At 53.7% G+C, this 25,825-nt stretch overlaps 10 protein-coding genes across 10 annotated transcripts; 6 read left to right on the top strand and 4 right to left on the bottom strand.

Annotated features, from left to right (window-relative positions):
• Nucleotides 1-17: 17 nt before the first annotated feature.
• Nucleotides 18-1,224, top strand: NAPSA (Napsin-A; the record flags this gene model as incomplete). The annotated part of the gene is made up of 2 exons (XM_032021219.1): nt 18-113; nt 166-1,224. 2 exons carry the CDS (start codon nt 18-20, stop codon nt 1,222-1,224), a joined length of 1,155 nt encoding a protein of 384 aa, XP_031881759.1.
• Nucleotides 1,225-2,098: 874 nt separating this feature from the next.
• SRP54 (Signal recognition particle subunit SRP54) lies at nt 2,099-4,237 on the top strand (the record flags this gene model as incomplete). Its single annotated transcript, XM_066152279.1, has 5 exons — nt 2,099-2,140; nt 2,193-2,225; nt 2,280-2,395; nt 2,450-2,471; nt 2,516-4,237. The coding sequence occupies 5 exons, from the start codon at nt 2,099-2,101 to the stop codon at nt 4,235-4,237; spliced, it is 1,935 nt and encodes a 644-aa protein (XP_066008436.1).
• Nucleotides 4,238-4,462: 225 nt separating this feature from the next.
• Nucleotides 4,463-5,980, bottom strand: xynD-0 (Arabinoxylan arabinofuranohydrolase; the record flags this gene model as incomplete). Its single annotated transcript, XM_032021217.1, has 1 exon — nt 4,463-5,980. One exon carries the CDS (start codon nt 5,978-5,980, stop codon nt 4,463-4,465), a length of 1,518 nt encoding a protein of 505 aa, XP_031881813.1.
• A 2,237-nt stretch (nt 5,981-8,217) lies between these two features.
• On the top strand, nt 8,218-9,588 carry CGGC5_v010174 (uncharacterized protein; the record flags this gene model as incomplete). Its single annotated transcript, XM_032021216.1, has 1 exon — nt 8,218-9,588. The coding sequence occupies one exon, from the start codon at nt 8,218-8,220 to the stop codon at nt 9,586-9,588; it is 1,371 nt and encodes a 456-aa protein (XP_031881812.1).
• Nucleotides 9,589-9,779: 191 nt separating this feature from the next.
• Nucleotides 9,780-10,943, bottom strand: yanB-1 (Decarboxylase yanB; the record flags this gene model as incomplete). The annotated part of the gene is made up of 2 exons (XM_032021215.1): nt 9,780-10,718; nt 10,767-10,943. 2 exons carry the CDS (start codon nt 10,941-10,943, stop codon nt 9,780-9,782), a joined length of 1,116 nt encoding a protein of 371 aa, XP_031881762.1.
• A 585-nt stretch (nt 10,944-11,528) lies between these two features.
• SDH-4 (Sorbitol dehydrogenase) lies at nt 11,529-12,526 on the bottom strand (the record flags this gene model as incomplete). Its single annotated transcript, XM_032021214.1, has 2 exons — nt 11,529-11,688; nt 11,754-12,526. 2 exons carry the CDS (start codon nt 12,524-12,526, stop codon nt 11,529-11,531), a joined length of 933 nt encoding a protein of 310 aa, XP_031881814.1.
• Nucleotides 12,527-14,085: 1,559 nt separating this feature from the next.
• CGGC5_v010171 (uncharacterized protein) lies at nt 14,086-15,465 on the top strand (the record flags this gene model as incomplete). Its single annotated transcript, XM_032021213.1, has 1 exon — nt 14,086-15,465. One exon carries the CDS (start codon nt 14,086-14,088, stop codon nt 15,463-15,465), a length of 1,380 nt encoding a protein of 459 aa, XP_031881761.1.
• Nucleotides 15,466-17,695: 2,230 nt separating this feature from the next.
• Nucleotides 17,696-18,007, top strand: CGGC5_v010170 (uncharacterized protein; the record flags this gene model as incomplete). The annotated part of the gene is made up of 2 exons (XM_032021212.1): nt 17,696-17,777; nt 17,838-18,007. 2 exons carry the CDS (start codon nt 17,696-17,698, stop codon nt 18,005-18,007), a joined length of 252 nt encoding a protein of 83 aa, XP_031881809.1.
• A 953-nt stretch (nt 18,008-18,960) lies between these two features.
• Nucleotides 18,961-21,938, top strand: CGGC5_v010169 (Vegetative incompatibility protein HET-E-1; the record flags this gene model as incomplete). Its single annotated transcript, XM_066152278.1, has 3 exons — nt 18,961-19,391; nt 19,441-21,610; nt 21,888-21,938. The coding sequence occupies 3 exons, from the start codon at nt 18,961-18,963 to the stop codon at nt 21,936-21,938; spliced, it is 2,652 nt and encodes an 883-aa protein (XP_066008443.1).
• A 1,608-nt stretch (nt 21,939-23,546) lies between these two features.
• On the bottom strand, nt 23,547-25,427 carry prtT-1 (Transcriptional activator of proteases prtT; the record flags this gene model as incomplete). Its single annotated transcript, XM_032021210.2, has 2 exons — nt 23,547-25,107; nt 25,201-25,427. 2 exons carry the CDS (start codon nt 25,425-25,427, stop codon nt 23,547-23,549), a joined length of 1,788 nt encoding a protein of 595 aa, XP_031881810.2.
• Between the last annotated feature and the right edge of the window lie 398 nt (nt 25,428-25,825).

Raw genomic sequence — 25,825 nt, 5'->3', positions numbered from 1 at the left:
GTGCTAATACTGCAACAATGTCGCCCGTCACTCGTTTCTTCTCGGCGGCAGCGGTCGCGTCCGTCGCGACGGCGGCTGTGATGGAATTGCCCATCATAGTGGACAACGGCTACGTGAGTTACTATCTAAACTAGTACTGCCGACCTGAATACTGACGATTGTCAGAAAACCGTCGAGTTCAACATCGGCACGCCCGCCAAGACCTACCGCCTCCTCTTCGACACAGGCAGCTCGTCGTCCTGGGCCGTCGACAGCACCTGCAAGACCGAGTGCGCCAACGTGAGCGGGTACAACCGCACCGGCTACGACATCGCCGCCTCCAGCACGGGCAACCTCACCGGCAACTCGGCCGACATCCCCTACCTCGGCGGGCGCGTCGCGGGCCCCGCCGTCGACGAGGTGTGGTCCGCCGGCGGTGTGACCTGGGACCAGGCCTTCATCGCCGCCAACGAGTCCAACTGGGCTGCCCTCGCCGCCGACGGCTTCATGGGGCTCGGCTTCAGCTCCATCATCGACGGCGGCGCCAACACCGTCATGGAGACCCTCATGGCCGAGGGGCACCTTGACGCCGCCAAGTTCGGCATTTACTACGGCACCGAGTTCACCAACACGGGCGGCGTGCCCGGCGACGGCGTGCTCACCCTTGGCGGCTCGCGCGAGGCCGACTTCGTTGATGGCGATCTGATTACGGTCCCCATCACGCGCGTCTTCCCCGACTACTACGACGTATGGCGCTCCACCATGCTCAGCGTCAACGGCACGCGGGCCACCTCCAACGGCAGCCTCGAGACCGCGGTGGACTTCAGCTTCGGCACCGTCGTCTTCGACACGGGCGCGGGCTCCATCACACTGCCCGAGGCGCAGAACCTTAAGGTGTACGAGTCCATCGGGATGAACTACACGGCGATCCTGGCCGGCGAGCACATCCCGCTCTGCAGCGAGTTCAACTCGTCGTGGTCCTTCAAGTTCAGCTTCGGCGACTACCGCACGCCGCAGGTCGTCGAGATCACGGGCGAGCAGCTGAAGCGGCCCGGCTTCGCGAACCGGGACGACGCGTGCTGGCCGCCGTTCGAGGGCGGCGAGACGAGCGGGTTCACGCTGATTGGCACGCCGTTCCTGCGCAACTTTTACACCGTCTGGGACTTTGGGGCCGCGGCGAACGAGACGGACATTTCCAAGTTTGACCCGAAGCTGTCGTTTGGCAAGATCAAGGCCAAGGCGTGATGGGGAGGCAGATGATCATACGTGTGGGTTGGGTGATGGCACAGGATGACTGGGCAGCAGAACAAACCAGGTAACTGGGAATGATAGAGTCAATGATAAAAAATGAGTAAAATCTTGGAAATCCTTCAGATGCACTCGATCGTCAGATCTTGGATCGCACGTGGTGGGAGGCCACCCAATCCAACCCCGACCACGACCCCGGCCGCGAAGCCTCAGCTCGATGCATCGGCAGCTCGTCTATTTGAGTTTGCATGTGACGTGCCGCGACGTGCAGAAGATTGGAGAGAGGAAGCGAAGATCAGATCGATGGTGTGTGTGTTTTGACAGGCGATCCGACAGGCCAGGGGTCTGACATCCAACAGGGTCGCGTCGGCTTAAAGTGCAGTCAGTCCGCAGTAGTGTGAGGGAAGAAAAAAGTGCGCTGGGATGTCTGGTGTTTTGGAGGTGCGCGGAAATCATCGCAATGACGTTATCGGTGACGTCTTGGCCGCCGTGTCATTGGCTGCAGGCTTCGTCTTGGGACGCACTCGCCACGCACCAGCGAAGCAGAGGCCTGGAACGCAGCGCAGAAGGTGTGGCTGGGTTGGGAAAAGCCTGGAACATGGGAAGGCGATGAGTGAGTGTGCTCGGTCAATAGGTCGTCACTGCTTGAGAAAGTGAAGGAAGAGGAGGAGATGCAGAAGGTGGTGTTGCGGCATATTCTTTCGTCAGTCTTTGCATGGACTTGGACTTCGTCTCTCTCATCCCTACAACAAAGCTCCACGATACCCTTCCTAGGAATATCCTAAGGTCCTACTATCCCTTTTACTCGAATAATCATTCTATTCCGTCTGTACCTTATTGCATCTCTAGGTTGTTAGTAATCTCACTCATCATGTCACGCACATTACTGCTGTGTTTCATCCACGGCTTCAAGGTGAGAGGCCCCCTGTCCGGTGCATGCAACGCCAATCTAATCACCACCACAGGGCAACGATGATACCTTTCGCGAATTCCCTGATGTAAGTGAACATATCGCCAAGAGGTCCCGTGGGCACCCGCTCACGTTTCTGCAGGACCTCAAACGAGTAGTCACCAAGCAATTGCCGGACCACCGCGTCGAGTCCATCGTCTACCCCAAGTATGAGACCAAGGGCGAGCTGGCTGAAGCCACCGAGGCTTTCCTCGCATGGTATCTCACCTCCATTCATCAGCAATGAAAGGCCTTAACCTAATACATCTCCAGGCTCAAAGAACAGGTCATGGAAGTGAGGAAATCCACTGTCGAGAAGCCATGGCCGCCGAAGGACAGAGAAGTCGGCGTCATCCTCGTCGCTCACTCTATGGGGCAAGCATCCTTCACCACTCCATCACACTCCATCACACTCAAGCACTAACACAAGACAGAGGCTTCGTCGCCGCAGATGCACTCTTCCTTGCCGTCAACGAGCGCGCCCACGCCAACCCCTCTGAAGACGACCCCATCTTCCCCCCGATCCAGGGCATTCTCACCTTCGACACCCCCTACAACGGCCTCGCCCGCTCCATGTTTGTCTACGGCGCCTTCTCAAACTACCAGAAGGTCAGCAGCGTCTTCAACGTCATGACCGCCCTCTCCGCCGCCGCGCCCGCGAGCCTCGCCCGCCTCGGCACCAGGCGCGCCGCCACCTCCGCCGTGGCCTCGACCGCGCGCAACCCCGGCTGGAAGACGTGGCAGCTCGTCGCCGTGCGGACGGGGACCGTAGGCGCGATCGCGGCTGGCGGTGTGGCTGCGTATGTTAATCGGGAGGCCATCATGAACGGGCTGAAGAACCTCAACAAGGAATCCGTAAAGGAGGGCTACCGCCAGAGTATTGATGCTCTGGGGCAGGGTCTGGCATACATCAACCGCGGCAATGTTGGCCGCTCGTTTGCGTGGTTATCGGATCACTTCACCTTTGTCGGTGCGCTTTTGAAGCAGAAGGAGCTCAACCGACGGCTGGAACGTATGGGCGCTCTCAAGGGCGTGGGTATTCATGACTTTTACGCTTCCTTGGGTGAGAATGGGTACTGGCAGGGAGGCTACTTCGTCCCCGAGAGGACGTTCTGCGCCGTGCCTGAGGAGAGCCACGCCGCGTATCCTCTCTTCTCGCGCCAAGTGCTGCGCAAGGTCGACGATGAGGTGCAGGCCCACATGAGCCTCTTTGACCCAGAGAAGAACGAAGACTACGAGAAAATGACGGACAAGGCCGCAGACCTAGTTATCGAATGGTTCAACAGCGAGGAGCGCGTCGTCGACGACCCGAAGTTCCGCGAGCCGCCGCCGGAGGAGGCCCAGGAGGACCACGAGGTGGAAGAGACGCTGGAGAAGGCAAAGTCGAACGAGGAGGCAGAGAAGTCGGATGAGAAGCTAGACGTGAAAGAGGCATCCAAGTCTACGGACGAGCTTCCGGACGAGTCGCCCATCGACATCGCCGCCGCTGCGTCGGTTGTGCCCCTGTCGGAGGACGGGGATGGAGATCTCGTTGGAGACGCGAGCCCGGAGAATGTCGACACCGAGCAGAAGCGGACGTACATGCAGCATCTGTTCCAAGTTGCCCAGCAGACAGGCACCGGTGTCAGAGGTTTGTGGCCGAGCAAGATGCCGAACATGCCGAATATGCCCAACATGCCTAGTATGCCGGGTATGCCAGGTATGCCCGGCATGCCGTCAATGCCAAAGGTTCCCACATCAGTTTCTTCACTCGGCCAGGTTTCGATGCCGAGTGTGAACATCTGGAGAAGGGGCACACCGTCACAAGCGCAGGATGGCAAAGACGCGGCGGAGAAGACTGGCGAAGCTCCCAAGTCTGATGAAGCTACCAAGTCTGGTGAAGCTGTAGAGTCGAAGACTGGAGAGGCGAAGATCGAAGATTCAAAGGCTGAAGAGGCAAAGGCCGAAGAGTCGAAGGCTGCGGATACGACTGTCGATACTGAAAAGCCCAAGGACGAAAGTGGTGTTCAACCTGGATCAGAGCCAAAGGAGGTCGGGAGCACGGTGGAAAAGAAGGAGTGAGATTCTTAATGTTTGTCCCGGTATTGGATTTGAGCGGAAGACATGGACATGGTACATGAAAATCCCTAGGATACGAGTAATCAGTAACAGCATCTAGTAGTTTAGCAAGAAAACTGTCACTACACATAGCGGCTTAGACTTTGTGATCAGTGGCATCTTCAACTGGCTAAAAGTTCAGGAATCAAGTAACTCAAGCCTAGGCATACTTTACACTTCGATGTCGCGTCACTGGGGGTTCGGAGCAAGCGCCTCAAACTCCTTCACCCCAACACCGCCAAACTGCCCATTACCCCCCGACGCAGTCAAAATCGCCCTCAGAGCCGTAGTACTAATCTGCGTGAAGCTCACAATCGACGGGTTATCAGTAACCGCCGTCGGATACCCCGTGCTCGCACTAACAGCAACCCACGCACCGCTCCCATTCAAATACTCCAACCGCCAGCTCGCCGGGGGCGGCACGCCGATGTTCGACCCCGCCGGCTGGTCCGCGAAGAACACCATCCGCGCCCCGTTCAGCGTCACAGCCGAACTCCACGTCAGCACAAGCGTGTTCGTCTGCGGCGAGGCATTGCCGTTGTACGAGCTCCAGTAGTCCGGCGGCAGCGGGTTACTCGGGATCCAGCCGTCGTTGAGGGACTTCGTCCAGTACTGGATCGGGGTCTGGTTGACCGAGCTCGCCACGGCGCGCGGGGCGATGTTGCGCGTTGCGGGCGCGGCAGGCTGGGCGCGGCGGGTTTGGACGACTTTGTTGATGCTCGGCGGGGAGGCGTTGTCGTTCCAGGTCATGTAGTCGAGCGCGACGCTGCGGCGGAAGTGGCCGCCCCCGGAGGCGTCTCGGGTGTGGTAGACGAGGTACCACTGCCCGTTGAGCTCGAAGGCGCCGGGGTGGGATGTGGTTGAGGAGACGATGTCGAGCATCACGCCGCGGAACGTCCACGGGCCCAGGGGGGAGGAGGATGTGCCGTACGCGATGCAGGCGTGGTAGGATGTGGGCGTGCACGGCGAGTTGGCGCCGGCGTTGTTGGCGGCGTATAGCATGTAGTATGTTCCGCGCCGCTTGAGCAGCCAAGGGGCCTCGAAGAAGCCTGTGAGGCTGTTGACGGACACGGCTGAGCCGATGGTGGTCACCATATCCGTCGCAAGTTCGATGCCGCGAAGGGCGCCGAACGTGCCCCAGTAGAGATACACGCGACCGGTATCATCGAGCAGGACCGTAGGGTCGATGTTCTGGATGTTGTTCGCCTGTGGGATTGTCTGCGACACAATTGGGCCGCTGGGGTGCGCATCTGTGAAGGGGCCCCATGGGTTGCTCGACACGGCTACGCCAATAGCGAAGCGGTCGGAGCTGGACGTCGATCTCTGCGTGACGGGTGCGTAGAGATAGAATCGCCCGTTTGGCCCTTGTACTACCTGTGCCGCGTAGGCGGTCCCGGCGGCAGCCCATGAGAAGATGGACTCCGGACGGGCGATGTTGGAGCGGAACTGCCACTGGGCACCGGCGGGATTGGGGTTGCTGCTGCTGAGCATCTGCCACTCATTGATCGCGAACGTGTTCTGGTTCGCCGGTGCCTGGTCACGACCGCTGAGGATGTAGACGGTGTTGTTCACCACCAACGGGGCTGGGTCGGCTGAGTAGTAGGAGCCATCGGCGATGATGGGGTTGCCGGTGGATGTGATGGTTGTCTGGGCTGCTACAAGCAACCCTTGGAGGAGGAGGGTGACAACAGAGGTGAAAGACCACATCGTGACAGATGTTAAATTGAACGTCAAGAAACCGGTGTGGACGCTTGATCACCCGCAGACTGGAGGTTGTTGGAGGTTGAACACAAGCTATATAGACCAATGGCAGTGGGTGTCTGAAATGTCCAAGTTGCTGAGCCAGTTCCAAGATTGAGTTGGCGCAGCTATATGCATGCATGCGCTTCTCACACAGGAAGGTGCTCAACTACATACAGCCCGATTCGAACGCTTAAACGTCTTCATTCATAACTTAGTCTGGCTTACCAGCGCAAAATACCGGCATAGATCGACGTCTTGACCAGAGATGTTCCAACAACCCCGTGTGTCTGGGGTGGAGCCACTACAAGCAAATGGACGGCCCCCAAAGCCTCCGCCTCGGTAAGCTTCAGGCGGAACTGCAACTTCCGCCGATCATCTGCGTTTGGTGGCTTTGAAGATTCACCGTTAGAACGCGCGGGGTAATACTGAGCTCGGTTGCTCCTGTTATTTAAAAGACCAAAAAACGCCGCCAATGGAAGATTCGTGCTTTGTTGCGGCCAAGAGCTTCTGATAAAAACGATACGACGATACGAAAATTGCAACCGGGGACGGGTCCCGGGATCATGCAACTTCGGACTGGATCCCGAGTCACACCCCCCTTTCGGTCGTCGCGGATCGACGAGCAAGGCCGCTTGTTTGGGTTGTTTGGGCCAAAGCTTACGGTGACGACTTGTGCAATTTTCCCTGTGCAGGAAGTTACGTACAGGCAGCTATCTTAGGGAGCAATATCAAGTTTCCAATTCTCCTTAAGCATGAGAAACTTGGGACGGTGCTTTCGGCTCTGGGGCAGATAGGTTTCCTACCGACCTCCGGCCGAAATCGCCCCACAACCCCGGCCGGTCTATCGGGAGGCCAAAAGACAGACAAGTCACGCTCAAATATCTGATCGAGGATGCGAAAGCAACTAAATTCCGACACGGTTAGAAAAAAAAGCACCGGTGTTATTTCCCGCACTCCTGCAAGGTCGGACAGCATGCCGGTCACTCCCAGCGGAGCTCAACGGTGCGTCTCTCATTTCGGGATATGAAGGGGTGTTCTGCCAAGAGCCAAGTCGACGCGAATTGGGAAGGTGACTTTGGTGCGTCTGCCGACACACGCCATACTCTAACCAGAACGAACCGCTTTCTTCGTATTCATCCCTTGATGAGTCCCAATTGGCGCGCAAAATCCCCTTTCAATCAGATCCCTTTTCAATCATGGCCCAACGACCCAGATGCAACTTTCCTTTTGTCGGCAGTTGAGGAAAGCAGGCGCTGCGAGGTGACGTTCCCTGCACGTTGGCGTTCATCATGTGAGCCACGACTTTGGCTGGGAAAAACAGGCCAAGGCGTGTAAGCTTAAACGGCTGCAGAGCTAGGAGGATTATTACCAGTGGCTTGGATCATGGGGGCGAGTGTTTTAAGGTTATTCTGGACTTAATCCGGGACAGAGGAGGGACTGCATACCCCAGACTAGGGCTCTTGGTGAGGCAGGGATATGTGGCCGTGGGCTCCGGCGGGATGTGTGAGCACTGAGCTCATGATTTTCAAATTCTCCATCACTTGTTGATACTACTGGTGGCTGGCTCGTACGGAATCAAGGAACACATGGAATAGCATCTTGTTGGTATGTCTGCTTCTGGGTGCTCCTTGGAAACCGTCACTTGTGATGGTTACCTCGATGGTATGTGATCGGGATCGTTTCCGGAGCTACTGAAACGAGATCAATATGTGACTTGAGCCGTGATATCAGTCGTATCATAACGTGATGGCCACAAGTGAGCTTTCCTTTAGGATCCTAGTCCCCACCACTATCTCGACGGATCCTGGTTTCCACCCCTTAACGGAGTCGAGATATCCACGAGGGGTGTTATCGTACCGAACATCAAACAGATTTCCACCAGTAGCCCTACTGGTCGATCATTTGCGATCGACCTGGACCCGGCTATGCCAGGAAGCCATCGGATGAACGACTATTATTTGGGTTGTGTCATTGCGCCAAGTGCTCCGTAATTTGTTGTTGCCGGGTGTTTGAGTCGATGGCAGCAACACCTCCTGAGCAACGAGACTATTCCATTGTGAGGGACGGCACTCCTCTAGAAGCTACCATCTTGTCGAAACATATAAAGCATTTGATCCACCGACCTCCACGACTTCATAGCTCTTGATCAGCATCTTCCATATCCGCATCCTCCTCCCCTCCCTCCCTACCCAAACGCCACAATGACGAAGCTCACCTCACTCAGCCTCGCGGCCCTGCTCCTCCACGGAGCCCACGCCTTCCCAGCCTCATCCCAGCCCATCTGCCGCGGTATCGACCTCGACACCACAACCCCCAACCCCTCCATCACCCTCACAGACCGCTCCACCCGCACCCTGGCCGCGCGCGCCCCGCCCGCCTCCTTCACCGCCAATCCCTCCGTCGGGCCCGGCGGCTCCTCCTACCGCGACTCGGCCCACTTCCGCGTCTACGCCGCCGACCTCTCCGCCGCCGACCGCGCGCTGTCCATGCTCGAGGGCGTCTACGCCTGCTTCGTGACCTCTCTCGGCTGGCGCTCCACAGGCCTCTCCTACAACGACGCCACCGACGACGACGGGCCGTGGCAGAAGGTCAGCGTCTACAGCGTCGCCTCGCTCCCCGGCGCCGCGGGTGTGATGCACTCCGACGGCGCCGCGGGGATGGCCTGGCTCGAGGTGCAGAACGCGTACCTCACCGTCCCGGGCGTGACGGTTCACGAATTCGGCCACGGGCTGCACTACCACCAGAAGACGTGGGTGAACCAGGGCCGCACGGGGGCGTGGTGGGAGACGCTTGCGAACTGGGTTGCAGACACGTACCTTACGAGCCCGCTGTGCGCGAGCGCGCGGAGCGGTGCGGGCCAGGCGACGCCCGAGACGAGCGAGATCGATGTTATCAAGACGATTGGGGACTCGTTCCAGGTCATCGTGGACGGAAGCGTGAACACGGGGAATTACTACCAGGCGTGGCCGTTCCTGACGTACCTCACGAACAACCCCGATGGCTTCGCCGGCTTGGGCAGCGACGTGGTTCGGCAATTGCAGGTGCGATACTCAGCCAACTCGAACGAGACACCTCTGCACACGCTGCAGCGTGTGAGCACAGGTGCCACGGTTGCGAAGGTTGTTGGGAAGTACTGGGCGCGGATGGCGTACGTTGACGTCGGCCACCGCCAGGCGCAGAGCGTGTTCCTGAGCCAGCGGAGCAGGATCAACTACGCCAACGTCGACTCGACGGGCAGCGGGAGCTACCGGGTGAAGGCGGCGCGGCAGCCGCGGTACATGGGGGCGAACATCATCCCGCTGAAGAGCCCGTCTGGCACGGTGACGGTGCGGATCACGACGAGCGGGCAGCTGACCTCGCATCTGGTTGTAAGGAACACTGGCAGCGGCGCGGTGCGGTATATTGAGCTGAGCGGCGGACAGGGTAGTGTCAGTGTTGCAAGCGGCGAAGAGGCGAGCTTGGTTGTGGCGAATACGCCGGCCAATTTGGTGTTGTATGATCCGTTCGCGCTGACCTCGGAGGTCAACACGGGTGTGGACTATTCCTTCACTCTTTCGGGGGCAACTGCTTAGGCTTATTTTATGAGATATCAGGTTGCAACAGGAGAGGTGAATGGGGTGCTGCTTGAGCTAGGCTTTCTTTCTTTGTACAAAGTTGTTATGCTTGTGTGTTGTACATACAGCTCGTCCCATTATGGATGGGGGATTTCTCTGCAGTTGCAATGTATTCCAAGTGCCGTGAGAATACGAAGCTACAATAATTCTCAGCCGAATAAAGTCTCGGCATTCCCCCTTCTCACAGCCGTCGCTTCTGCCGAATCCCCATACAACTCATGAAGGCCCTTGTCAAACTTCACAGCACTAACAGCTGCAACGGCCCACGGCGTAAACGGTGTATCCGAACCAAATAGCAGCTTTTCGTAGCTAACCCATCGCATCAACGGTGGAATGGCCTCCGTCACCGGCCACGGCCCCGCAAGATCAAAGTAGAAGCTCCGAGCAAGCGTCTCCTTCATCCCGTCCTCTGTCAGATTATGCTCCGGCAAGCTGTAGCTGATGATCCTGTCCATCGTCGTGATGAGACCGCCACCAGCGTGGGACAGGATCCACTTGATCTTGGTGAACCGGCTCGGTACTTGTGAGTAGAACATGTCTTGGAAGGTCCGGGCTGTGTCGAATGGGAAGTCCAGTGTCGGTGCCCTCGGTAAGCGAGTCGAGACTGGCCGGTTCAGGGCCTGCCACTCTGCTTGGGTGATCTCGGCGGTTTCTCCGTCAATATTATACGTGAAATGATTGGCCTCGGTGCATGGTGTGGTTGGATGCTCGAATATCGTCACATTGAGTTCGTCCAGAGCCTTGAAAACCGGGTCGAGTGCTGGGTCGCCGAAGTACATGCCATAGAAGTTGGACATGAAAACGATTCCATCCGGCTTGGGGTCCAGCTCTTTAAATACATACTCAATCTCTTTCAATGATGCCGCGATGTCTGGAAGAGGGAGAGACGCGAAGAATCCGAAACGGTCTGGGTACTTGGCCTTGACCTCCGATGCATAGTCGTTGACCTGGCGAGCGAGCTTTGTTGCGTTCTCGGTTGCAGCTTTCGAAGGCGGGGAGAGGTACACGCCAGGGCTGGATATGGACAGGATTGACTTCGCAATGTGGTTTTCGTCCATGAACTGAATGTGCCGTTCTGCGCTCCATTCCTGGGAAATGTTAGACAACTTCAGCCAGCGGGTAACTGCGGTACTCACCGGGATACTTGGCATCCCGTCAGGACCTGGATTGTGTCCGGCGTCCATCAGCGCTTGCCTGTAAAAGTCGGGCAGAAAATGAACATGAGTATCAATCTTCGACCTCGAGCTCGTCGCGGCCACACTCCCCGCGAGAAACACGGTGACGCTGTAGTTGAAAATCGCAAAACACTTCATCTTGCCAAATTGAGTAGCACCAACAGTAACACCATGAGAAGGCAACTTTTGACAGGAAGGCTAGTGTTGTGGGACACCAGTTTCCTAAATACAAGCCAAGACCACGAATTCCAACTGTGCCGTGCTACACACGATCGTCCAACCTAGTCACACTGTCTCGGAGGATGCTGATACTTGCATACACGAGGCGCAGTGCTTGATTGCCCTGTCTTACTTGCATGATGTCACTGAACATCAACGCCCGAGATGTCTTGCCGCGGCTGAAGCTGCAGCGGCACAGCTGAGCTAGCTAGCTAAGAAGGGTAAAACAAGGTCATTTTTGAGCTGGGAAGGATTGCGGTAACGGTCAGCCCTGCCGCTAGGTCGACGCAGATCGCTACGCGTTATCTAGCCGCTTATCTTAACGCCATGCTAGCATGAGACCCAGCTCTTAGTTACCAATCACATCTTGTGCACATATTCGTGAGTTGTCAATGACTTGACTAGAGAATTTTATGCTTTGCGGACGCAATGTTTTGTTTCTTCCACTGGCCAAGGGCGTCAACCGTCCATCCTAAAGGTGCATTTGGGGACATCTCCGATCACTTAGTCAAAAACTACAACAACCTTATTTGCCTTGCCAGTCTTAGCCAGCTCCAGCGCTTCCGTCGCCTTTTCAAACGGCACCTGGTCGCTCACAATCTCTGCATACTTCTCCCAGTTCTCGATGATGTCGTCCGTGACCTCGAAAATCTCCTCGGGATATCTGTTCCGAAGTGTTAGCAAGCCACTGATAAGCCCAGCACGGCGGGTGATTCGTATCTGACATACCCTACACTGAAAACGATGGTCATCTCAGTCATGACAAGCTCCCCGAAATGCAGCTCGGTCGGCTGCTTGTGAACACCAACAACACAGAATGTGGCCCCGTACTTTGCCATGCTGGCAACCTGCTTGGGCACGGGCGGCGCTCCGGCTGCGTCGAGGTAGATGTCGGTACCTGTGCGAATTCCCTGACTCCACGGAAACGCCCCGCTGCCATGTAATTCGACCAGCTTTGCTGCTAAATCGCCGACTGTGGTTGAGTTGATAACTTCATCTGCGCCGAGCTGCGTCGCCTTCTCTAGCCGGTTATCGACAATGTCCACCACCACAATGTGACCTGCACCTTGCCTGCGGTAAGCCATTATGGAACCCAAGCCAATCGGTCCGGCACCGAAGATGACAACTTTACACCCAGGCTCAGGCTTCGTCTTCTTGACCGCCCGCAGTGCAACCGCCATCGGCTCGTTGAGCGCAGCAACATGCCACGGAATATGACTAGGGATCTTGCGCAACTGTTTCCGAGGCTCGTAGTCCCGGACGACGACATACTCGCTCAGCGCACCCTGCGCACCGCCAGACCCTAGATACCCGTCTGTGAAGACCATTGTGTCTATCACGACGTGATCACCGACGTCAACATCGCGCCCGACAATGTCTTTCCCCACGGCGACTACCTCGGCTGCCGGCTCGTGGCCCAGAGGGGTGCAGTTTTGGCGGGGCGGAACACCGCCCACAGCCTCGAAAAAGGCGTCGGAGCCGCAGATGCCGCAAGCCTTCATTTTTAAGAGGATGTCTTTTGGTCCGGCTTTGGGTTGGGGGATATCGACCCAGCCGATTGACCCTGGCCCAATTACCCGTACTGACTTCATCTTGCTTGGGTGAATATGGCGATGCTGACGATGATGATAGGTAAGGTAGGTTAGTATTGATGACCATGAAAAGATTGGGTTTGTTCAAAAGTAGTATTCGTCGAGAAGGGAGTCGGGTTCTGCAGATCATTTGGGGAAACACATCGGTTCTTATATCAGTCACACGGTTGATGTTATCCGTCTGATCTTGTGCTCCTTTTGAGTTACCGGACTTGGAACAAACCGCTGCGGCGAACGCGAAACCGAAAAAAATCCAATTGAGGCATTCTCGCCTCGGCAAATTCGAAAGTTGAAGTTCGGACTATGATGTCTGTACAATGGGCTTGAAAACTTAGGCGTCCCTCAACGGGGACGCAATAGGGTGCATGTGATGAGCATGGAGTCATGTTATGAGATCATCGCCAAGATGACTGCTTATGAACTACCTGGAACCCAGAGCAAGATATAAGCATACTCATAAAATACAGTTATGCATATCCGAGACAAAACCAAACGACTGTTGCTTGTCTTACCCCAAGTCCCGACAGATCCGACCCACCATCACAGACCCCCTCCGGTGATCGTGAACAACGCGGACCCCGCCCGGCCCCGCTCCCCTCCCGTTCCTCGGCCGGCTTCTACGCTTGGACAACACCTTCATCAACAGCCTTTTCCCCGCACGACAGCGAGACATGGTAACTGACCTGAATCGGCTGTATGAACTGGTTTGTCAACGGACACCTCGGCCGCCGCAAACCTCGCTGCGGGGGGTTGCATCGCGCACCCGCATGCCTCTTACGACGATCACCCGAACCCCTTGCCGCGGCTCGACCTACCGGATTGGGTTAGCGGGTGAAATTGAATATGGTCCCACGAGCTTTTCACCGATTCTCTGCCACGCACATGCCAAGCCTTGAAGATATCGAAAACATTCTCATTTTATTTGTTTTTCGCTTTTCATCTCTGTTATTTTCTTTCCAAGTTTATTTTCTTCCGTGATGCACGCCTCAACGATAGAAAGCAGACGTCGCGTTAAGTACAAGCCGATAGGCAATTAGATGTTTTCTCGTTTCCAGGAGGAAGATTCCTTTTGACTGAGGAACGATATCGGCTTCACAAGCCTCGAGTCATCTTGCCCAATGAGGTCCTATTTGCTTCTAGACTTAGATATTGCATCTCCACATCAGCTGCAGCTTCCTCAAAAAGGAATGCCATCCATCGTGGATCGTCTTCCAGGGTCTCAATATTTAACCTTGTTGGGAGGGGCTATCACGTCGGCAGTGGCATCGGTACTGGGTCATCCCTATCTCTTGATATTTCGTTCCTATCTTGGTGGAGTTATTGGAACAATAAAGACTTGGACTCAGCTGATGGCCAAGCCCACGATGAACTATAAGTAAGCTTCTTTTTCTTCTAATTTCTGACTTCTTGCCATCCACATCACTCCATCATCACTATCGGGCAACAGTCAGTACGTTCCAAACTTGATCATGGTCTTGTCCAGCCGAGCGTTAGCCTCGATAGGCTATCTTCTTCTCTTCTCCGGAGTCGCTACCGCCGATTTCCGCGACGTCTGTGATGCAGACTGCGAATCTGCCATCCGGAAGTCGTTGGTCTACGACACGAGCAACTGGGTCAACGTCGATGTCAAACTCGACTCTTTCTACTCCAATCCTCCCAACCTCTCGGACTACGCCGTTGGTGACCTCGTCAAATGGCAAGACATCACCGCGACACAGGTCTCCAAGATATGGACTATCCCCGCAGGGATGTCCCTTTCTCGCTTTTTCTATATGAGCGAGGACATCAATGGCAAGCCTATTCCGGCAACAGCGTTTGCCCTACTCCCATGGGCAAACCCTCTCGGAAATGACAAGCCTTTCCGTACCTTGGCATGGGCACACGGTACCGCAGGAATTCAGCGGCAATGCGCCCCTACGAACCATAAGGCCCTCTATTACGAGTGGGAAGGGGTCTTTCCATTGGCCCAGGCGGGATATGCCGTCATCGCCCCGGACTACGCAGGACTCGGTAGCGATATCCCGCAAGGCTTCATGTACGAGGCCGGGGCCCTCCACGCAGCCGATGTTTCCCATGCCCTCAAAGCCGCGCGTGTTGCCCTCGGCGACCGTCTTTCCAAAGAGTGGGCCGTCATCGGACACAGCGAGGGCGGTTTGACGGCTTGGCGCACTAACGAGCGTGAAGCCCGAGATGGCAAGGCAAGTGGCGGCTTTCTCGGTGCGGTCTCGGTTGCTCCGGCCCTCCGCCCTCTCAGTCTCATTCCCGAGTCATTCGAACGTGCCAACGGGGGCCCAGTCGGCGACGTTGTGTCTGTCTACTGCCTCCAGTCCGTCTCCAAGCTGTACAGCTCCATCAAGGTCGAAGACTACGTCAGCGACATCGTCGCAAGCCTCATTCCCATATCAGACAAAGGCTGCCTCCCCACTGGCGGTACCGTCTTTGGTCAGCTGACAGTGGAGCAACTTTACAAGAACACGAGTTGGCTCACACACCCCGATTTGGTGGACTGGCAGACCCGCTACAACGGAGCTGGACCGCATGCACTAGCCGCTCCTATGCTTGTCGTCCAAGGTGTCAATGACACCTTGACTTACTCTCACACCATGGAAGAGGACTTTGATGCCACTTGCAAGAGCTTCCCAGAGTCTTCCTCCGAGCTGCTCCTCTACCCTGAACTTGACCATGATCCTGCGTTCCAGGCTGCGCAGGTGGACTACCTGCCCTGGCTTGCTGATCGCTTCAACAAGGTTCCGGTGAAGCAGGGGTGCAGTAAGAGAACTATTAGCCCTGCTACAACACACCCTGCTTTGACCCAGCAAAGTTGGTCTGGCACTGTTCAGGCTGGCTAAGCTGAGGCACCGCCATCGTTGTTTCAACGCCATTGGCACTTCGCATCCATGGACACAGATAATTCCTAACTGATGCCAGGTCAACAAGACGAATAGCAGCATTAGTATGCCGCAAGGTCGAAACCATTCTTCTTCTTGTACATAATGTTAATTACCAACATTTGATTCCTACACACACCTTTGGGTTTTCGTTGGTGAGCATGCGCAACTGAGAACTAAGGTATCATTGCTCTGAGACCACAATGTGCCTTTTCAATTGATGGAAATGTGAAATGAATAAGAAATCACGAGGCAATCATCGGTACCGTAAAATAATATCTCGATGGGATAAGTGTGACAAGCAGTCTATCGGTCGCTGACAGAGACGACAGGTACACCAAAGAGGGTAAAGTAAGACAAAAACAGGTATAATAATACAGCAAATGAAAGAAAGAGAGACCACGGCGAATGTAAGCTCATGATGCCCACTTTCCGCTACTTGCCAGGAGGGCAAAAGCCCCCATAGGCTTCAAAGTTGCCTCTTGTGGCTAGGTTTGCTGCTTGTGTTCTAAGATGCTTGAATCAGTGGAATACCCTCCCACTAAGTGCAAGCATAAGTGAACGATACTGTTAGAAAATAATATATAGATAGACAGAAATATAACTACCTGCCAAAAGTCAATGTTTTCATGCGATGCAACGACTGCCTAGGTAACTCAATAGACTGAGTGGCGTTAATTGGCTCTCGTAGCGAATGAGACATGCAGTGGACCGTTGACACGGGCGTCACTGTAACAATGCGCTGTCGGGACGTTGCAGCGTTGCTCTAGCTCAACCACTGTGCTGGACCTCGCTTGTGTCTGGAAAAGTTCCACAATCTTCAACCGATTGGCATGGGATGAACACTGCATAGCTGTCAAGTTTCACGTCAAACCCCATTGCTGGAGAAATATCTAACGTCTGACATCCAATGTCTAGGACGTTGACTGCTTCGTGTAAGAAGCGCAAAACACGTTTAGTGAACCATATCTGGAAAACGCATCTTCGTCGATAAGTGCCGCAGACGGCAGCCGAATACAGTGATTGCCTGGATCATCATGCGTCACAGCTTATCCTGGCAAAGACCGATGTTGGAAGAAGAACACCAACGTGGACCAGGCAAGGAGCACGGAGTTATCAACATGAAGCATTGAATTATGTCGAAGATACCATTAGAGACTGAACAAAATACAGTGATTGATTGAATCGAAGTGCCTGATGGGCTGTCAGCAGGCACGTGAACGCAAAGGGGCCGGCAAGGCCCGAAATCTCCTGATCGGGTCCGCCGAACCAACTGATCAGCCACGCCCGCAAATTTTGCAATCAGGGTGTCGGCTCCGGAAAACACCACAAACACAAGAAAAGGCAGAATCAAGAGAACCACAAGAGAAAGACGCGGAAGCGTCTACTAGTCCTCATGACGTCGCGCTGGCCAAGGCAACTCATGCACGGCGAAGTCCATGATTCCATCCATCAATGCATCGTGCCGACCGTAATTGCTCAACGTACCACTTGATCTGCTCCGGGGGACTGGACAGGCCGCTTTTCAAGCTGCAATATGCTGCGCCGCTGGACCCCAACGAATCAGGATGCATGCTTACGAACAGGGTCGCCGCCAGCCGGGCAGAAATCGTTCCACCGACAGAGTCACGCTGGCCAGTACAGGCCCAAAGATTCCGATCTGGCCCAAATCCTTCCACTTCCAAGGCTGTCGACACAGGACGAACCAACGGGGAATAGTGCGAAGGGCAAACGAGTTAGGGTCGGATCTTATCCCCATATGGCCCGAAGGAGCCTTACAGACAGGGGGTTTGGGCGTCCCCAAGACCAAATTTGACAGCTGCTGAAGAGCCACCCGCAGAAAGACAATGACTGGACCGCGCCATCGGGACGCAATCACACCACCGCACCACCAGACTCGGCCGGACACCGCACCACCCTCGAACTATCAACGAACAACGCAAGAAAACCCAAAGAAGCCAACCACACCACGCTCGGGAGAAGCAGGTATGATTGATTTTATAAATGCTTCCACCATGACTGCGATCAGAGAACCGGATCTTAGATGCACTCCAGTCCACATCGACCACACAAAAAGCAAACATCTCCAGTGTTTCAATTACACAGCATTCGGCAATCTCTCTCCAGTCTTACACAGACACCACCACCAACCCACAACACCTCAACCTCAACCCACTAAACAACCTTCAAAATGGTCAACCAACCCACCAGAATTCCCACCACCTCCCCGGCTGTTGCCAGGTTTCTGCCTGCTGCCATCACCGTCGGCATTAGTGAGTCTCCCAGTCAACGTCAATAACTTCAAAGCACCTTACTAACGGCGTTTGTCACAGTTTCTGCCATCGCCATGAACGTCCGCTCGCAACTCATGACCGAGTCACGACAAATGGACCGCTTCTTCGCCAAGTACAGGGACCCCCAGAGCGAAGCCGCCCGCCAAAAGGTCTTTGACGGCGCCGTCGAAGACCCCCGCAAGAGCTGGTTCAACGTCCTTGGCTGGTGACTCTTCGATGATTAGAGGAGACGGAGTTTCGCGATACAACACATTTACTGGGCGTTATTTCATGATTAAGTTTTGGATATCACGGGATGGCAATGGCGTCATGCATCAGTTTGGCTCAGTACAACCACCTAGAGATTTGGATAGCAAGGGAGGAAAGCACAAGGGCAGAGCGGAGTAGTCAGACGGAGCATTGATACCAGTCACACCACAATACATATTAATTTGAAAGAAACGACATCCATCATTCTTGACATCCGTACAGCTCTGGAACCTTTCGTCTATAAGGGAGTTCTGGCCCGTATGACACGTGTCAGGCCCACATTGCATAACCGAGTCAAGCATCTCAACTATGCAATCCGGTACTGCTTCCTAACCCCAATATGGCCTATTTGCATCTGTTTCATGTAGTGTAGCACATCTCGATGGATCTGGCCAACTGGCCACTTATACTTATCATCATCAATCAATACACAGTTATGCCGTTACTCGCTGGTAGCCACGCTGTCTATCTGACAACACGCGTAATACGATTCCTTGGCAATCTTCCCTCATTGGTGGATGTCCCTGAGTGTAACCAGACATCCATAATCAGGCTGCGGCTCGTAGCAGAGGATAAGATCAAACGTGCTGCAGTTTTCTGTAACAATGCCTGAGGTTTCGAAATCTCACGCCCGTCTTAATCGATCTTGATTGGGCACGACTTGCCAACCCTTCTTCGCCATGCCCTCGTTTTCCCCTCATCAACCTCGGGCGGGCATCACACAGAATGGCAATCTCTTCACTCTTCTGCTGAAACGCAACACCACCAGCTACTTTTAGCGTACAGTACTTCGAATTCTTTGGGAAAGCCAATCTCTGGTTCAATTCGAGGCTCTTTGCGACTACCCTCTTCTGCTCCCGGGCACAGACAAAGTCTGGTTCCTAGCGGGCAAAGTGAATCTTCAACCACGACTATGGAGGCTGTTGGCGTCCTCGCAAACGTCATAGCCGTCGTTGATCTCTCCGTCAAACTCGAGATTGTCTGTGGCGAATACATTAGCAAAGCACGCAATGCGAAAGAGGACATTCGAAAGCTGAAGGAGGAGAGCGATGCTCTTGCTCGGATTGTTGGCCAGATCCAAGATCTTCTGGGGGATAAAAGCACGGAAAAAAACCACAGAAGGCAGCTCAACGCCTCTGCAATGTTTCGTCAGGATGTAGAACGATGCGAGAAGATGCTACTCGAGTTGACAGAGAGACTTGACCCGGGCAAGAATCCCAGCCGGATGAGAATGATCGGAAAATCCCTCAAATGGCCGCTTACAAGCACTGAAGTATCTCAGAACATTGACAGTTTACGCCACTGGAGGGACTCTTTCTTAGCAGCCTTGCAGGTGGATCCCATGTATGTGAGGTCGTAACTATGCGCTCAAGCGAAGTTCTAACCCTGCCAGGCATCTCGCGCTTCAGCGTGAAGACATACAGGACATCAAAAGTCTTCCCAGTGCCCCGGGCGCCGCTTTCGATTCTTACGATAATGAGTCAACGCGAGTTTGCCATCACGATACAAGAAAAGACCTCCTTCGCGACGTTTTGGAGTGGGCGGACGACCCGGACGGCAGGTGCATTTTCTGGTTGCGCGGCCCAGCAGGCACTGGCAAATCCACCATATCAAAGACAGTTGCACAGATGTTTGCCGACAGAGGTCAACTTGCTGCAAGCTTCTTCTTCAACAGAACCCGAGAGGGCCGCAACACGGCCAAACTGTTCGTTACCACAGTCGCAAGACAAATCGCTGGAAGGGTCCCAACTCTCAAGAATCTTATCCTAAGAGCCATCAATGAAGACCAGGACTTGCCGGATAAGTCTCTGGAGGCTCAGTTCTCCAAGCTGATACTGGAGCCGCTCAGCCGTGTCGAGCTATCCGGCGTCACCTTTCCTACCCTGATTCTGGTCGTCGATGCTTTGGACGAGTGCGGTTTCGAGCATCGTTCACAAGTCGATGAGAGTCTAGAAAGCAGCCGACTCATCATCAAAATACTTTCCAAACTAGCTACAGTATGCAACATTGATGCTAGAATCTTCTTAACTAGTCGCCCCGAGGTCCCCATTCGGCTGGGGTTCCTCGAAGATGTGCCGACCGGTTCTCATCAAGACGTGGCACTACACGACATACCCGAGCCCATCATCGAACACGACATCCGCGCATTCATAGAAAGTGAACTAGGGGCTATCCGTGTGTCTCATGCAATTGATCAAGATTGGCCCGGTGACGATGTGGTGACACGTCTCGTCAAAGCCTCTGTTCCACTTTTCATCTACGCATCTACCATTTGTAAATTCATCGACGACAGAAGACGAAGGTTTAGGCCCCAAGCACAATTAGAAAAAGCCCTGCGTCAAAGTGAAGGCTTCCGAGCTGGTGTTGAAATCACATACAGGCCAATTCTGGATCAACTTGTAGAGGATCTGGAAGAAATCGAACGCAAGGAGCTACTCACGCGGTTTCGCAAGGTCGTGGGCGCCATCATATTGTTAGCGGATCCACTCTCAATCACTTCCCTTGAAGAGCTCTTGGGTATCGAGAATGACGAGATCCGCTACCTGTTGAACAGCCTCCACTCCGTCCTGGATGTGCCTGAGGATGACCAGCCAGAACACTCAGTCAGGCTCCTCCATTTGTCACTCCGAGAGTATTTGTTACAGCCCCACTCCAGCGGCGATCAAACTTTCTGGGTCGACCAAAAGTCTACACACAAGGACCTTTTCGCCTGCTGCTTGCAAGTTATGGGCGACCAATCCGGCTTTGGGTTGAGAAACGACCTTTGCCGACTGGATGACCCGGGAGTTCGAAGAGACGAGATTCCTCGCGAAAGGATATACCAGCACATCCCTCGGTCTCTCGAATACGCATGTCGCTACTGGGTCATGCACCTCAGAGAGTCTGGTGGTGGAATACATGTCCGGGATGCCCACGAGTTCCTTACACGATATCTGCTCTATTGGTTTGAAGCAATGAGTTGGATGAATCTCCTTCACCAGGCACCCCGAGATTTGCTAACTCTCGAAGACATGTTCTCCAGCCAAGGCAGTAGAATGCAGTCAGAAGCCTTGCCATTACTGAGAGATGCCCGCCGTTTCCTTGCCGAAAACGAGCACGGGATTAGTCTCGCGCCCTACCAAGTTTATGTGTCCGCTTTGATCTTCGCACCCAAGGCTTCGTTGGTTAAACAAAAGTTTCGATGCGAGATTCCAGGCTGGATTGTCAAGCTGCCAGAAGTTGCCGAAGACTGGGACTTGACGAGCCGAACTCTTCATCAGTACACGTCATTCGTCGAAAATGTGGTATGGTCTCGTGACGGACAATACATTGCTATCGCCACGCATGATGAGATTGACATCTGGAATGCGACCTCTGGAGTCTTATTGGAAAGAAATGATGACATCCAGAAGCACTCCAGTTGCATCACTTTCACAAATCGTGGCATGCTTATCATCGGTTACAGATTTGATGGCATCATCCTATGGGACTGGATGGCGGGCCTAGAGACCACGCTTGCCGTTGGAAATGGACTCTCTCAAGTTCTTTTGGTGTCGGCGGCAACAACTGGCAATGTTGCGTGTGTACGATCCGATGGGAATGTTTATCTGATGAGCGAGACCTTTGATATCATTCATACTTGGTATACCTGCTGGCAACCCTCTACGGGAGATACAAAAGAAACGAACTTGAATTATCGCCTTCATCTCCTGGATCGGGTTCATTTCACACACAACGGGAAGATTATGGTCATAATCGACAATGAGCAGTCAAATTCTATTCATGTTTACGATGCGGAGTCAGGCGCGCTCATCCAAAGTCTTTCAGCTCCAGAAGGGCAGGTTTTCTTCGAGGTCACAGCATCGGACGAAGGCCTTCTATTGGCGACAGTTGGTTCAGATTCACCTGTAGAAGACCAGCTCGACTGGGATGATGTCATAATGGAGGTCTTCATTTGGGATTTGAACGGGACGAACGCTTCATCATCGCCTTCTTCGCCACATATCATTAACTCAGTCCCCTGCAAAAGACCGAAAATTAACCAACACGGTCTTTTAGCATACACTGGCGAGTATTCGTATCTCAAAATTTGGAACATTTTGAAAGATCCACCAGAATTGGTCCACATACTGGATTATGGCACACGTGTCTCCTTTTCTCCGGATGGACAGCACATTATTGCAGATTTCGAGCCAGTAAAGATCATCCACACCAGCATCCTGGGCTTTGTCAAGCATGCTCCACTTTGTACCACGAATAGAGCTGATAAGGTTGATATGAGTCGCCAGTCTCTGTCCCCAGATGGTCTGCGTCTAGCCGTCGTATCATCGCACGGCAAAGTTACATTGTGGCACACTGGTAACGAGAATCATAAAACGGGATCTGAAGTTGCGATTATTGACACACCATGGGAGGTCCCAATCAAGGTAGACGATGACTTTGCGATTGCCTGGAGCTCGAGTGGTGCTTTTCTTGCGGTTGCGTCGTCTGCCGGGTTTGTCATCTACGATTGCTCAGCCCACCATCCGGTTATATTACAGTCCGTGAGCTACGAAAACGAGCATTCAAGTCTGGATGGTGATTTGAGACAATTATGTTTCTCATCTTGTGGCTCGTCTCTTGCCATAACCAGTAGAAATACTAAGAGCGTTTCCTTATGGAACTTCCCGTCTTGCAACTGCCGTTGGCTACAAGCATCTCAGGATCCGAAGGATTGTAAATATACGGGGAGGATTGAATTCAGTCGCGATGGAGCGCAACTGGCTGTTTCACATGACTACTATGCAAGGCTCATAGATTCCAATACCGGTGCCGTGGTATGGACTCAAAGCTTTGCGTCTATCAACGTGAGACGTATTGAATCTTTGGCGTTCAACTCGTCCGGTGCCTTAATGGCGATCAAGGCGTTGTTGAACAGTCCTGAATTGCTGAGACTTGAGACTGGCTCGGAACCATCAGTCAATTCTGAGCAGAAGGGCTTTGACAAATCACCTACAGACACAGAGGAAATGGTTGGTTATAATTCATATACACGCCTGTTTGTTACTCGTGTCGCGAACGGAAGACACGTGGACCCTTTGAGCCAAGGATTACATTTAGAAACAAGCGCTGGCTCTGGACAGATTGTATACGCCCTAGGGGATGAGTTTGTTGTCAGTGAAGTCAACTGGTTTTCAAACGTCGACGTCGCAAGGAAACAAATTCCTTGCAATATCATGATGGTCAGTTACAGCTATGAGGAGCGCTGGTTGACCCAGTTCGGACGGAGATTGATACACTGCCCATCGTCAATTGCGCACGGCGCTGCGCCGCAGAACTGGGTCCTATTCCCTCATCGCCTGCACGGATATGATTCAACTAGAACAGCGCCCTTCATGATTGAGTTGGCTTGTTCACAGTGTTCTTCATAGTTTCGATTTCGGCCTTAGTGTAACGTTTCCTAAATGAAGCCATATTGTTGTCCGAGGTCTATGTTTTCTGCTCCTGATGTTTTACATTCGACACAGCCGACATCTTGCCTTAATACAAGAACTGGCTAGACAGCATGTTGTACACATCGCTAGCGGACCCATTCCCGAATGCTTGATATACCAGAGTTTCGTTCATGCCAGTAACGTCATCCCCGAAATCTGCAAGCGCTATGGTTGATTCCTGTCGCGGCTCAGGGAATGTTTCAGTATTCCAACTCTGTGTTGTATCTTGAGCCCCTAGCCCGGGTGGGCTGAATAGACCTTGTTCAAAATCCCTGATATCTAGGCCGTTGGGGCCAGCCGCACCAACACCATAAGAAGAGCCGAGGCTCCAATCACATGATTCCAGACGAGCGTCGCCGTTAGTAATCTCCCTGACGCCTTCTCTCCTGTTATCCTGGCGCACTCGAGCCGTTCTCATGCGTTGCAACATCTTCTCCAGTCCTTGTCCGATATGCTTCAGCATGTGCTTTTCGGAAGCCACTGCCTCTTTTAGGACAGCTATCATCTTGTTCAGGAGCCGTAAAGCATTGGCGTAATCGATGTTGAGTCCCATTATGCTGCCCCACTTAGCGGCAACCTTCATCAGGAAGACGCTCGCGAAGGCAATCATGGTGTGGACGTATAGAGGCGTTCCGACTAGGGCTCTCCTCAAGTCCTCCTCTTCTTGAACCAGTGTCAGAATGCTCGATGCAGCTGAGATTGCCATATTGGCGAACTCTTTGCGCTCGGTCGACAACTTGTCGGAGTTGATCGATACACCGCGGATCGCGAGGGAGTTGATCTGAAGCTTGGCGAAGTATGAGTAGAGAATCACTCCCTTGTTTGTGAACTGTCCGATGAAAGGGCTGGGTGGTTGTCGAGGGTACCATCGCATACGCCAGTGATCAACTTCGACGTTAAAGCTTCGGAGGGTGTCAAAGTCAGATTCGGCAAGCATTGCCGCAGAGATCTTCGGTGGCCCTTTAACTCCTACTGACTCGTTGACCTTAATCTCTTTCCCATTTGCTGTATAAGTCCCTTCGATGGTCGAAAGAGGGCGTTCAGAAAATCGCTCGTAGACACGGGTTAGAATCTGCATCAGGTTGACTTGACTCAGGATCCGGACGTCGAGCACATCAGAGAAGGGGCTGGCTAGGAACAGTTCATACTCCCGTAATTGTATGCTTTCCGCGACAGTGGGAGGTCGACCATAAGCAATACTAAAGTGACGGTCGCAAACGTAAAGCATATACCAGAGCCTTGCCCTCAGGAAGTGTTCCTTGTCGCCCTCGAGTGCGTGTATAAAGGATTGGTGGATGCCGAGCTCAGTTGCAATACGTATAGCATGGCCTGTCAGCTTCCACGAGTGCTCTGATAGCCAGAACGCTGATATGCATAAGCCACGAACATCATCGACCGAGTGATAGCGAGAAAACATGGAGGATGACACAAGCGAGAGGAATTCGTTGTAGCAGACGTCGAAGATGTCAGACGATGTTGGTATGTGTAGTGCAGTGACTGTCAGGATGGTGGCCGCGAGGAGTTCGGACGATCTTCGTACTGATGTCCATGATGGATGAACCTGTTCGAGACCAACCCAAAGGTAGTGGTTTAGAGTCCTGAGGAAGCTGGGACGAATGGCGGTCAGCAAGTTGGCTTGAAGCAGTGACCGTGAATACAATGCGGAAGACCTTGAGAAAGAGAGCCAGGGCACTTCTTACATGTTGTACAACTCCTCGGCCTTCTCTTCAGATATGGCTCCGCGGGATATGAAATCGTCCAAGTGGCTGTCGTCGGGGGGTATTGGTTGAGGGGTGTTGGCTTGGTTACTTCGGACATTCCTAAGTCGCGTCACCTCGTAAAGACTACCCATTGGTTCCTCCAATGTCTCAGGGCCGTATTGTTGATCATCATCAGAAACTGGGTTGGGCGAATCCTCGCGGGTCATGGCCAATCGCGTATTGGCATCCTGGCCCCCTATTCCCCGCGCGGAGCTATCCCGCGCGGACAACGATTTGGGCGGACTCAAAATGTTCGGCGTCGCCCCAACATGTAATGCATACTGATTGTCGGCTTTCTCTTTATTCTCTGATTGTTTCCTGAGCTGGAGATTCTCAGTGGAATTGTGATTTTGTCCTCTGCCCAGTACAGCATCCAATGAATGCCTCATTTGCTGGATTTCCTCTCGCATCGCATCGATCTTTTCTCTTTGGGTTGTTAGTATTGGAGTATACACGGTGCTTTCTCTTGATAGCTCACTCGTAATTTGGCGAGCTCTGAGCTCGTGACTCATCCGAGTCGGCCTGGGCCATGTATGTTCTTTTGATGATGCAGTCAACCTTTCGT

The sequence above is a fragment of the Colletotrichum fructicola genome, assembly GCF_000319635.2.
Source record: "Colletotrichum fructicola Nara gc5 chromosome Unknown KSG_Nara_v1_contig05, whole genome shotgun sequence".
Lineage (NCBI taxonomy): Eukaryota > Fungi > Ascomycota > Sordariomycetes > Glomerellales > Glomerellaceae > Colletotrichum > Colletotrichum fructicola.
Note: the sequence above shows the minus strand (reverse complement) of the source record. Positions and strands in the feature narration are given on the sequence as shown.